General features: G+C 50.6%; 1 protein-coding gene across 1 annotated transcript; it reads right to left on the reverse strand.

Annotated features, from left to right (window-relative positions):
• Positions 1–260: 260 nt before the first annotated feature.
• Positions 261–3,120, reverse strand: SPR (sepiapterin reductase). Its single transcript, XM_033007076.2, has 3 exons — positions 2,748–3,120; positions 1,742–2,032; positions 261–1,561 (listed from the first exon to the last, which is right to left on the reverse strand). Exons 1-3 carry the CDS (start codon positions 3,082–3,084, stop codon positions 1,371–1,373), a joined length of 819 nt encoding a protein of 272 aa, XP_032862967.2. The 5' UTR covers positions 3,085–3,120; the 3' UTR covers positions 261–1,370.
• Between the last annotated feature and the right edge of the window lie 10,450 nt (positions 3,121–13,570).

The following is a 13,570-nucleotide window of genomic DNA, read 5'->3' on the forward strand; positions in this document are numbered from 1 at the left end:
CCTGGTGCCAGTGTAGTGAGCAGCAGAGGGGGTTTTGCTAATAATGAATTTCACAGGCATAGAGGGAAGATGAAACCAAGCAGCAAGCTAGTTGGAGAGGTTTTTTTGACCTTGACAAGATTAAGTTAACACAGAGTTAATGAAATGGCTCAGAGATGGAAGAACAGGACTCCAGGAGGGCATGTTGATGCCTTGTTGGATGAAGGCAGTGCTCAACTCAGGCTCTCTCCTCTCACCCTCCCAAAAAATGTAACCACTTCTAAAGATATAGAAGACCCAGACACGAAACTTTTAATGATTGTAGATCCAGGTGGACAAAATTTAAAATACAGGGTTGAGATAGAGGACTGCAGGAAGGTTGCTGTCACTGAGTACAGAGGGACACTGGGCATTTGCAGGGCACGCAGGGGAAGCCACTGTGCTTCAAAGCAGCTCTCCCGCATCAACACTCCTTGTAGAAGAGCAAGCTGTAAGTGCCTGTGCTTCCTGGAACCTGATGAAAAAATGATAAAACTCCACAAATAACGAAAACAACCCAGGAGGAGCTGAGGCCCTGGATTCAGGCTTGGTCCCAGAACCTGCAAACAGGAGCATGGCATGACCCGAGGACTGTGTCTCAGATGTGGTCTAACCCACACTGCGCTTGTGCACGGGTTTATGTGAGCTGGTGACCCCAGCCAGGCACCCAAATATTCACACCTCCTCCACGGCCAGCTCCCTCTCCCGGCAATTTATTGTCTTTGTGCAGAAAACACAGGGACAGGCTTTGCTCCACTCCTTAACGCACAGATCTCGCGCAGCGCTCATCCCAGAACTGCAGGGAAGTGTGGACAAGCCATAGGAGATGGACAGTGAGGGCTCTGGGGTGACAGCCACCTCCTCCGGCCATGGGAATGGCTTTTTGGCCCTTTTGTGACTTGCTCAGGTGCTGAGCACACAGCTCCTGCGGCGCGAAGGGGACGGACACGGGGACACTCAGTTCTAACCCTACTCTTGGCTTCTTTGAGACCTTCTGGGGTGGCTTCCTGACCTGGCCTCACGTGTCATGGTACCTTCTTGGCTGGCACACACTCTTCCTGCACAAAAGAGCTTTAAGCCTCCACGGCCATTCCCTTAGAAAATCCATCTCTGCTCCCCCACCCCCAGCAGCTGAGAAATCCCCCGCTCCCACCGGCAGACGCCCGGAGGGCTCAGTGAACTTCCCCCCACGCCCATCGGGGCACTAGGAATATTTCTAAGGTGCCCAGAGGTCTTCTCTTGGAAGCTGCACAGCACCCAGGACTCAAACACAGTCACCAAACAGGCTTGGAGGCACCTCTGCGGCTCAGCAGAAAGCAAAGCAGGAGGGCAAAGGCGGAGGCGAGAGGAACTCAGATATCGTAGAAATCCACGTGGGCGCCGGAGGGGAAGGTGTCCTCCTCCAGGAGATTCAGCAGCTTCTGGGCTGACACGGTGCAGTCTATCAGCTGGCCGCTCTCCTGCAGGCTTTGGAAATATTGACGCATCTCAGGGTCTGCAGTCTTAGTCCGGGCTAAGAGCTGCATGTCCGTGTCCAGAGGACCTGGGGAAAGAGCAACCAAAAAAAACCAAAAAAAAACCAACAAAAAAAAAAGAAGAAATCACATAAGCAGGAAGCAAAATCTGGGGCTCGTTTTCCCTCTGAACCTGGCTCAGCTGCCAGAATCTTTTATCCACAAAGCCAGGAGAAAATGAATAGGAATTAACGAGCTTCCCTCCTCACCCGGGGCGTAGTTGAGCACGCGGACACCCGGCTCCTCGAGCGCCAGCACCTGGAACATCATGTCCCGGGAAGCCTTCCCGCTGCAGTACAGAGCCCAGTTTTTGAAGGGCTTCACGGCACAGAGCGAGGAGACGTTCACCACCGTCCTGCTGGCGCCGGGCCGCGTCCCGAAGGCTTGCAGGGCGCTGGCGGTGAGGCACAGCGCCGAGGTGACGTTGAAGGCAAAGTAGCTGTTGACCTCATCCGGGTCGGTGAGGTCGAGGAAGGATTTGGAGACGTCTCCCAGGGAGCCTGGGAAGGAGAAATGAGTTGAGAGCCGTTAAAGGTGGGTTCAGCGACGCAGCAGAGCCTTTTTGCTGCTGCACTTCCCCGCGCCACGCTCTCTTATAGACAAAAGCGAGGAGTTTTGCCGGCACAACCTCTAGCAGGGCGAGGAGCTCATCGCTTTCGGGCCACTCGCTGAACCAACAGCGGCGACGCGGGACGCTGCCCTGCCAATCCTCTGCCAAAACAAACCGCTCCCGACCTCCGGCCTGAAGCACAACGTCCCCACGGGCCACCACGCGCTCTCCTGCACGTCCCTCTTTTGGAACCGAATCAGGAACCCTGAGGTCTGTCGCACCTATTGCCCGTTGCGACAGGGGGTCTTATGGAGAGCGATAAATGGGTGAAAAAAGGCGCTAAAGCCAACGGGTGTTGGAGGTGGCCAGCGAAGCGCCCACGAGGCAAGGCCAGGGTTTTTTTTTTCTGGAGGTTGGCAGGCGGGGAGGCAGAGCGGTGAGAGGGTGCGGGAAGGCGGCAAGCCGGTCCTGCGCCCCCAAGGAACGGGGTGAAAACTCGCGGGAAGCAAAAGCGCCCCGTTCCCGGCGGCTCCCCGAGCTCACGGCTTTATGGAAGCGCGATGCCGACAGGGTGAAATCCCCGCTCCGGTTCTTGACCGGGGTGGGTTATTTACTGGTGGCCGAAGCGCGGTGGAGCCCCGGGGTTGGAGGGGGGGGGTTGTTACCGGCGTTGTTGATGAGGAGCAGGCGGCCGGGCGGGCCGGCGGGCAGGAGCTCCCGGAGGGCAGCGATCGCCCGGCGCTGCCCGTCCCCGCAGCGCAGGTCGGCGGCCACGTATTCCACCCGCAGCCCCGGCCCACCGCTCCGCAGCTCGGCCGCCAGCTCGCTCAGCGCCGCCGCCGAGCGCGCCAGCAGCAGCAGCAGCGAACCCTCGCCCAGGAGCGGAGCCAGCAGCCGCGCCAGGCTGCGCCCGAAGCCCCGGGAGGCGCCGGTCAGAACGCAGGAGGTCGCGGACCAGCGCCCGGTCCCCGGCTCCATCCCCGGTCCCGGCCCGGGCTCCATCCCCGGCCCCGGGAGGAGGGCGTGGCTAACGCCCTCCCCACGTGACCCGCCTGCGCGAACGGCCGCTCCCGATTGGTCACCGCCGGCCGCCCCGGCCCGGCGTGGCCACGGAGCGGCAGCGCCCCCCGGCGGTTGGGAGCGGCGGGTCGCGGGTGGGCGGAGCGCGGGGGATTGGCGGGGGGGCCGCGGGCCGCGCGGCTCGAGGCGCGTTTCAAGGCGGGGCTGCCCACGCGCTGTTAAACTACGTGCTTTAGCGTATTTTGAAAATACGTTTTGGGATGCATTTTTAGAGAAATGATCAAAACGCATGCTTTTAGTACATGCAAAATAAATTTTAAAAATACATTTTTTAATACATTTTTAAAGGACACTCTTTGATACAATTTTAAAACACGCTTTTAAATCTATTTTTAAAATAAATGTTTAAAATACATTTAAAAATACATTTTAAATGTATTTTAAATACATTTTTTTAAAAGACATTTCTTAAAACATTTTCATTTTTAAAATACTTTAACCCCCCCCATATTTAAAATACATTCCTTAATACATTTTTAATACACTTTAAAAATACATTTAAAAATATTTTTAAAATACATTTAAAAATAAATTTTAAATACATTTTAAATACATTTTTAAAATACATTTTAAAAAGTACTTTTAAAAAATACATTCCTTAATATATTTTAAAAATACATTTTAAAAAAGACTTTTTAAAAACACATTCTTTAATACATTAAAAATACATTTTTAAAATACATTTTAAAATACATTTTCTAAATACATTTTTTAAATCTCTTTTTAAAATACGTTTATTTTAAATGCATTTTTTAAATACCCTTTTTCCGATATATATTTTCCCAGTGCGGGTGTAAATCCCCCCATCTTGCACCTCCCCAGCCTTGGCCCTTCGCTGCCCGCCACCGCTGCCCCTTTTCTCTCACATCTCACACTAACGAACCCTTCACCCACCTTTTTTTTTTTGTTTTGTTTTGTTGTTATTTTCGGTGCCGGCTGTTTATTAGGGGTAGCGCATGCTCTGCCTGATCCCAAAGGGTCCTGAACCCCTTTTCAAAAAATAAATATCTTTGCGCATGACGGTGCAGGCGGCTTTGGCAGCGGGTTTTGGCCAGAGGTTCCTGGTCCGTGCGGGATTAGCTGGCGGCTGGGATCGGTTTCCCAGCTGTTAAATCCCGAGGACAGATGGTCCCCGCGGCGCGCGAGCAGGTAACGAAGTGGAGTTTCACTCTATCAAGCGCTCGCAGGCTCGCCCGAAACCCTCCAGCGTTCTAATAAAGCATTAAAAATTCATGGCGTGGCAAAAACCCAAGAGCGGTATTTGTTTTGCTAAAGCGAATCTTACACATGCGGCAAAATTAAGATCGTCAGCAAAAAAAATAAGACAGCAAACGCGTTTTTTTTTTTTCGCAAGTAGCTTCTTGATGGCAGAACTCGCTTCAGTGACTGCCAGTTCCCCCTTCCCATTTTGGCAGCTCCGCTCTCCCGCGTCCATCACGCTTCTCGCCCCGGTTCCCGGGCTGGCACCGCACCCCGTCCCGCGGAGCCGCGCGGCGCTGGGCCAGCTGGAAATGGCCATCGTTCTGCTGGCCGTCCCTTCCAGCAGAACATTTCTTCCATCTGACCCCTCACCGGGCTACGCTGAAGGGTGGAGGAGTAGGAGCGAGGGTCTGGGAAATGTTTTTTTTTTTTCCTTTTATCTGACAGAAGTTGCTTGTGCTAATATTCGCTAAAAATAAAAAAAATCAGGCGGAGGGAACTGGTGAGCACACTACCCCAGAGCTGGAACTGCAGGGCAGCGCTGCAGAGAAATTCTAAATGCGTAAGATGCCTCCTGATGTCTGATTCTCTCCTTCGTGCTTTTTTGTAAACGGGCTGCCAAGGATGCACCTTGCAGTGTGCAAAATCAGGCGAATCGGGAAGGGTGGGATGTGTCTCCCTGTCGTTGCAGCCCCGGCAGAACGATTCCCCCGTGCTCACGGCGCTGCTTTTCGCCTGCGACACCACCTCACCTCCCGATGGGCTCCAGCCCTGACAGCTACAGCTGCTTCTAGAACAAAAAAAAAAAAAAAAAAAAACAAAAACCCAAACTCATGATTTTTAGTCTCGCCGCCCGCTCCTCGGGGAAGTGCTGCTGCTGGGTTTGCTGTTCTGGCTCAGACACATCCCTTACCGCGGCCCGATTGCTGGTGTGGGTGTCTGCCCTGACCTTGGGCGGGTGGACTTGTTATCTGTGACTTCATCCTCTGCTCCACCAGTGCCAACAGCATCATTTCTTTAGCTGCTGCACTCACCTATTTTCCTGGCCTTGCAGCAAAATCTCACCCCTGTCGCTGATGGGGAACTTGCACCCTGGTGTAAATCAAATAATTTTGTACGGCCGGGTCCCGCTGCTGCGGGGGGGAGATATGCTGGGGGCAGAGGGAGCAGAAGGACGTCGGCATTCCCCATCCCGGGAGAGCAAACCCCACCTGACAGGTGTTACAAAAATTCACAGCTGGCCTGAGCTGACCACGGAGAGAGGCTGGGACACGGACTACGAGAGCAAATATTTATTCATACTGCGACATGAGGTGTCCCAGCCAAATTGGGGCACCCCGACGTGGTTTTACACCGGGTCCTTATACCCTTCCAGCGTTCAGGTACAACACGATTTGGCTAATCACTAACAGTCTCCTCCTCCCTCCCCCCCCCCCCCCCCCCCCCCCCCCCCAACTAATTATTAATCACATTAAAACTTTGTAAAATGAATCTGGTTCTGCAGCATTCGGGCTGCTTGTCTATTGATCCAGATGTCCCTGGAGTCAGTCTTGCTGGAATTACTCATCTCTGACGCCAGGCGATGCTGGGAGGGTTCCAAAGGTGTGCCGGGGGGGCTGGGATGCTGTCCTCACCTTGGCTGACACACCCGGGGTATCCTTTAGACTTCAGGGACAGCTCTGAGCTTCCAAGAAGCAAAGTCCTTATTTCCAGGGCCAGGCTGTCCTTTAGTTTGTTTTACGTGGGCATGAACAATACCAAAGTAAAATTCCACCACCTGACCCCATTACAGTGTGTGATGTGAGCTAATATATGTATTAACAAAGTTAATACACTTTCATGCTGTAAAGACCGGTTGATACAATAGGGAAAGAAATTTTTGTAACCTATGAGAACTATGAAATATCCCCCTCAGATCAGCTCTCTTTTCATTCCCTGAGTTGCTTTTTAAGTCAGTCATTTTGAGAATTAGCCGAATGGCACTTTATGCCACAAAAGGGCGTCTCCTGACCTCAGGTGGGCGACCTGGGGGGTGACGTGCCACGTGCTGGAAACACAAGAAGAAGGAAATAATAATAATAATGGGGGGTGACGTGCCACGTGCTGGAAACACAAGAAGAAGGAAATAATAATAATAATAATAATAATAATAATAATAATAATAATAATAATAATAATAATAATAATAATAATAATAATAATAAAACAAGAAGATTCTGTCCTGTTAGCAAAATCTGATTTATGACCCAAATTGCTAAGACTGTATCCAAGATGTGTTCCCCTGTCACCCAAGGGACACCGTGCACGGTGGAGACCCTCCGTAAGCAGCTTGGTGAGGGTGGGCGTGATGTTGGGAGCTCTTCTTGCATATTTACAGAGCTGAAACTTCATTCCCTGGTGTTTCTGTGCTCGCACACCAGATGCTCTCTGGCTCCCCTGGCAGCAGCTTGCTTCTTCCTCTGGATTTTAATTTTTTACAATCATGCTGATAGTGGCTATTTCACATTTCTTGGAGAACGCTCCATCCTGAGCATCGCTCAGCAGTTTCAGGGCCTGCTGAAGTCTCATATTTTATGTCTTCAGAGGCAAGACGGGAGCAGCACTTTTCTTATCCTTCCTCCAAGCACTCTGGAAATGCTGCTGCCAGAGCAGGAAGGGTAGGGAACTCAGCATCAGGAGCTCTGGACTAAGGGCTAAATCTAGTAAAGGATACAGATACTGCCCTGGCATTTTTTTTTTTTCTTTTTTTCTTCTGATATTTTCCTGGCTGTCTCTTTATATCTGTGTTTTTTCCAACTTGCTCGTTCCTCTCCTCATCCACCATCCAAAACCAGGCATAGGACTGCAGGGACGGTTCACAGAGAGAAAGTTTCCCCATGGAAGAAAGACTCCAGAAATAGCAGCTGCTATGGGAGCAGAGGAGGACTGCAAAAATTAAATTAATATTGGAAAAGGGCATGGAGTGGAATACAATTTTAGCATAATTGCTAGGAACCAGTGCGTTTTGTTCAGACGGCTCTGGAGCTCTCTCAAGAGAATATGTTTCAAAACATAAATGGTTGCTGTTGGCTAGGGATTTGAATAGTGCATCAAGAAATAAAGTATAAAAGCATCTAATGCATGGAATAAGGAAGAGTGGGAAGGGCTGTACCTTGTAGAAAGGCCGTCATGGGGTTTTCAGAAGTGATGTAAGGTGGGCTGGGAAGGTGATAGAGCTGGGAAAGACCTTGAAGGTGACCTGTTGGATGGATGTGACTATAGTCCAGGGACACCTGCCCTAGTTAGTGAAAGGCTTTGCCTGAGCAGCATCGGGAGAATGTGAGGAGAAGCCACGTGTGACTGGCAGAGCCGGTCCAGGGAGGATTTTCCCCTGAGGAATACGAGCATCACCTCATCCCTGTGAGCATGGAGGTGTTGGGGGATGAGCAGGCTGACCCAGACGGGGCTCAGCCTGCATGCCAGGACCACGCTCCGGCAGCAGGAGGGTTTGAGCTCTTTCCAGGACGTTGGTTGGGAGGATGAGCTGCGATGTGCCAGAACCAGCGAGAGCAACAGTCATTCTCCTAAAAGAGGGAAGATGCTCCACTTCCCTCCCACCCTGTGGACAGTGGGGACATCGGGCCCTCAGCACCATCCTAGTCCCCTTAGAGATTTGCTGCTGGTGATGTGGCCAGACCCCGTGGCATTTTCCTGTGACGGGACAACACGGTGCAGGCACCTCTTCACCTTCACAAACCTGGAGGAAGATGAAGCTAGGTCCAGAAGAGCGGCTGTCAGAAAATCATGCACACCATGAACCGCCCCCCCAGCTCTTCACCCATCAGCGTTAGAGTTTCCCTTGCAGCTCAGGCTGCTGTGGGGAGAACCAGCATTAGGTGTCAGTGGCATTTAAAATCTGAAGGGAGTTGTGGGCAACCCCTGAGCCTGGGGGACACCGGTGGGGACAGCGAGGGGGCTGGGGGCTTCGCTCCTGGGCAGCGCAAGGCTGGGAGGGGGAGAGTCACTGGTGCAAGCCAGCAGAGAAGTGCCAGGGGAGTAAAACTTCTCTTGGCGGTGCTGATTTTAAGTATCTACTGGTGCATTATTAGAATTGTCCAAATTATCCATCATTTCAGATTGTAGCTATTGGATTTATCTGGAGAAGCCACCCAAGCTGCTTTGTTGTTGCTGTATGGATCATGTTGGCACTGGGCTGCCACGCGCGTGTGTTTGCAATGCTCTCGGCACCTTCTGACAGGTAAAACAGGGCTCCCACAAATCCAGGGGAAAGCAGGAAGGGTTCCAGGGGGGAAAACCCGCCCCACGCACTGCAGGGGTGGTGGGAACACTACGGAGCTGGTACTCCTGAGCCGCAGCTGCCATAACACTGCCAAGGCTCATGCCTGTTGGAGAGGAAGCGCTAAATTCCTTCTGCAAAGGACTGTTAACAATAGCTTTCAGGAAGAGCCCTGGGTATTTCTGCCCGGCGTTACCACCCAAGAAGGGCAGGGCTCAAAGTCATACAAGGTGGCCCTGGCTGTAGTCATCACTGCCATGACTACCCATGGGCTCCTGAAGGGAGGGCTGCGGTTTCGCTCCTGAGCTCTGCTTGTTGTTTTAGTAACCCAAAGGCCACCCCAGCTGTGGGATCTCATCATGTTCAGCAGCTAATTGTGTCACCTCCTGAGGACAAGATGCCTTGGATTCCAGCAGATCCCTTGGTCCACACAGCCGGGCTGCTATCTGGCTGGGTTTCACGACAGCAAGAATAATGAGGATGGACTGAGCGGCACAGCAGGAACCTCACTCCTGCAGCTATCTGTGATGAGAGGGGGAGTGTGCAGAGAGGAGATCTCCCCTCCTTACAGGCTAGGAGGTAGAGGTCTTCCTCCTCCTCGTAAATGATGATCCCTTCTGCTGCTGCCATGGGTGAGCCATGCAGCCCCAAGCTGCAGCAGGGAGCAGAGCTCAGCGCTTGCAACGGTGCGAACCGCTTCCTGACGTACGTGGAATAGAAATATATCATGCACCACTTAAGGGGGAATGTGGTTGTCCTTCTGCTTCTAAACAAAGGCGGGGAATCCAGCCCTTTCCTTCACTGAGCTGCTCCCTGCCAGCTTCCCAGATTCAGCTAAACAGTTCAGAGCTAAGGAGCAGCTCCGAACCTCAGATGGGGATCCATCTCTTTGGTCTTCAAATCCTGTCTAGATGAAGCTGTGCCGTGCCATGCGGGTATTGACAGGACTTTAGAAATCCCAATACAGCTTGCCAAAAGATCTTCACCCCAGCATTGCCACCAGAGATCCCCATCTCTGTATTTAATTAAACCAGAAACTCAGATTTGAAAAGTCCTCCATGAAGGTTGAACGCTAGAACTCTGTGGCTGAAGTCCATCTCACCACTGTTTCAGTCTGTCCGAGCTATTAATTTCCTGTATTCAGGAAAAAAGGTATAGGTATAACAAAATGCATGAGAGAACAAGAGTCATGATTAGAAGCATCAAGGTACGTCCCAAGCAGGGATTTGGGGAACAGTGTGATAATATCAAAGAGGCTTAAAGATTTATTTCAGTCCTGAAATGTAAAGCAGAACAGGATTTTAAGTGTAGAGCCTAGTGGTTGGAAAATGTGGATTTATCCTCTGTAAATATGTTGTGGAAGCCTGGATTATTTTGCGGTTACCGATACGTGCAGATGAATGCACCCGGGGGCAATAAAACCATGCCGAGCCAGGTCTACGCGAGGGCACCTGCCCGAGAGCTGCACGACCACGGCAGAATCATCGTACCGAGTCCCTGGCAAGCCAGGCCGGCTGCTGCCGCTGCCGTGGGTGGCATCAAAGTGTGTGGGATGGTGGCAACCAGTGCAGAGGGAGCTGTGGCCCTTTTCACAAGCGGCAGCTGCTGACAGCGCTTCTCCCACCCCTCCACACAAGCAGGAGCAGCCAGCCCGGCTCCCCGTGGCTCCTGGCTTCCTCTGCCTCTCCATCCCAGCCGCAGCCCTTTCCCCTTCTCCCCGCCAAAGCGCAGCTGAGCCCCGAGCTCTCCGCGCTGCAAAGGGCAAGACTGCATTTCACGGGCGCACGGGGGGTGCTTTCAGTTGGCACCGCCTGGCAAAAATGAGGAAAGCGGCTGAGGGAGGGGGACTAAACGAAATGCAGGCACCTCTCCGGGCATCAGAGGTTTATTTATTCCTTTGGGATTGAAGCGGAGGGTGCTAAAGGTCAGCCTTTAAGAAGGAAGCCGAGCTGCTGCACACCCAGAGCAAACAGGAGCGGCTGACTTGTGTGCTGAGTCAGCACCCGCAGCGTTCTTGCTGCTTTAGAAATACCGTGTGCCTCTCCTTGGCTGGCTTCAAGGGACCCGGGAGGACGAAGCAAATGCTGAGGATGCCCAGCCCAGCTGGGAGCGGGGTTGTGGCCAAAGGGGTTTGGTGAAGGCAAGAAGGGAGAGGAGGGGAGCAGGCGGAGGCTGGGGATGCAGGAGGAGAGTGTGGGAGCAATTCCAGGGGCTCCAGGACTCCTGTCCACACCCCAGAAGAAGGGAACTGCCCAGAGAGGTTGCTTGAGATTATTTGTCTAACAACGTGGGGGACGAGTCCCCCCAGGTCCCTGCAGGAGGCTGGTCTTCCAGGCCAACAGCATCTGGCCTTGTTTGTTCCTTTCTTTCTACTTTTAATTCCTGGATCTGTTTTCTAGCTCTCTCATTTCACCGTGAAACGTTTCCCTGAATGACACTGCTGAGACCAAATATGAGTAGCTTGGCATCGTGCCTGCCTGTCGTTATTTGAATATAGGTGCGGTCAGAAAAGCACAGAGGCAAGTGGAAGGGAAGAAGCCAGTGGCGAGAGCGGGGAGCGGGTAAGGAAGCAGAGAAGCCAGGAGATGTTGAGAACAGCTCAGCAAAGTAACAGAACAAAATGAAAAACCAGAATAAGCACAATAAGAAAGAAATTGTTAAGATTAAAACAAAAATAAGAATTGTGATGGTGGTATCAGTCTACTGAAATGGCAGAACTGCAACCGGTCCTGAATTTGGGAAGATCCCAGGTGTCACAGTAAGTTGTAGACAGCAGTGATGACTTTTCATCTCAGCAGTGACGGAGTGACCGAGCAGTTGCAGAGGCAAACGGTTGAACCAGCAGCCCCAGGTGATCTGCACACGAGGCTGTGAAAAGGCTGCTCAAGGTTTCTGACCCGTTACCTTGATTTTTTTAGGAAGTTTTGGAGCACTAGGGAAAATCTGGGGGACTGGAAAACGCTGATGAGAGGTCAGTAATCAAGAGGGAGAGTTTTTAAGGCTCCATCAGGCTGTTGTCAGTCCCATAAAAAACAATTATATGGAACTTCATTAGTAGGAAATTAAGGGAACATAAAAGAGTTAACGTCAGCCAGCACGGTTTTAAGAGTAATAGAATCTGTCAGGCAAATTCAATATCATATTTCAATGAGATTATGAGCTGGTAACAGACATCTTTGATGCATTTATGTTGGTACTGCATGATGATTTGATTAATAAATGAGAACAATACAAATTCAGCATGCTTATGTCAGTGACTGGTAAGAATAAATAAACTTCTTGCAGTCAGGCTTTCAAATGGTACAAAGTTTGTGTGGCAGCAAATAATAAGGGCAAGTCCCAGACTGCTCGGTAAGCCAGACGCAGCAATGAATATTCATGTGAAGGTGACCAAATCCAGGGACAAAGGATGTAGCTTTTCTTACAGAATGGAAAATCTTATCCCAGACGGCAGTGACCTGAAAAGAATTGAAGGTGACAGTGCATAATTAGCTGGACATCAGACTCAGTGTGACCCTGTGGCCAACGGGACTGGCTAATGTCACCGGCGATGGTACCAACACAACGTTCAGGAGGAGCAGATGGATTATATTCTCTTTGTGCTTGTTACTAGAGCCACTTCTCTGTCCACTGCTGGCACCCACAGGCTGAGGAAAATCTTGAAATACGGTGAGTTTTGCAAAAAATGCAGACATGAGTAAATTACTGGAAAATGTGCTGTAGGGTGAAAGGCTCCAAGATCTCAATCTGTTCAACTGATCAGAGAAGACGTTGGTTGATCCCAGGCCTCAGGACCGTACGTGAACACCAAAGACTTGATAACAGCAGACTTTTGACTTTACCAGGCAAGCGTGAAAAGAGATCTGCAGTTGAAATTTGAAGTCAGAGGCCGGGGAGGATTTTCTACATCATCAAAAACAGCATTAAGCTTTCCTCTTAAAAATACGCTCATATTTCACCATAGCTTTAGAAGCCAATTGACGCATGAAAAATCTATGGTTGGTGCTCCTTAGAAAGTCCACCTATGATGTAACAATATCCCTCTCCTTCCCCACTTGACGTGAATATTTATGAATCTGTGGAAGTATTTTCGATGTTTTTCTCCCTGTGAGAAAAATGTAATGTTTTGCTGGACAGTTTTTTGAAAAAATATTTATTCCATTCAAAACCAAACATTTCTTTTTAGGCAGAGGGCTACAGTGCCTCATAGCATCTTCCCCTGTTGCTCTGTGGAGGTTAATGCTCTGCTTTTCTCCAGGACATGGTCTTGCTGGCTGGGTCAGACCACACTTCAGGCACTGGGCTCCTCTTCTTGCTGAAGAATAGGCGTTGAAAACAGTGGTCCTCATTCTTTCTGCCAGTGCAGAACAGTGAGACTGAAGTAAGACTAAAGTCAACACTAGAGTTTGATGACTGATTGAGTTCTAGGGTCCCATCTCAGTGCTCAACCTCCTTGTACCATAGCCTGTTGGACCAAGCAATGCCTTCATACCAGAGAAAGCTAGACCCCGTTTCTGAGAGCCTTACTTGTGATAACACCATTGCCTAACTGAGCAGTCAGGATAGAACCTGGCATCGGTGTCATTTGTAGCAGTTCTCATCCTGTAATTAAAACCATTAAGGATTGCTGCCAGCCACTCACTCTTCGACCGCTGGTGTTTAATCCTGTTTCTAAACCTCAGTGAAGGCAATGTGATAGTTACTACTGACGTCAGGAATATTGGCTCAGTCCCCAACATCACAAGCCCCTACTAATTTGAATGAAAACAGTAATCTTCTTAGCTGCTAACAGCAGTAGAAGGTGGTATCTACGGATTTTACCCCAGAGCTGGGTATGTATCACACACCGAGCAGCGCATTGCGTATTTCCCGTAGCTACAGGTAGCTCATCTCGACCGTCTGAAGTCCAAAGCAGTTTCAATCAGAAATGAC

The sequence above is a fragment of the Tyto alba genome, unplaced genomic scaffold (assembly GCF_018691265.1).
Source record: "Tyto alba isolate M040663 unplaced genomic scaffold, T.alba_DEE_v4.0 Super-Scaffold_6, whole genome shotgun sequence".
In the NCBI taxonomy this organism is placed as follows: Eukaryota; Metazoa; Chordata; class Aves; order Strigiformes; family Tytonidae; genus Tyto; species Tyto alba.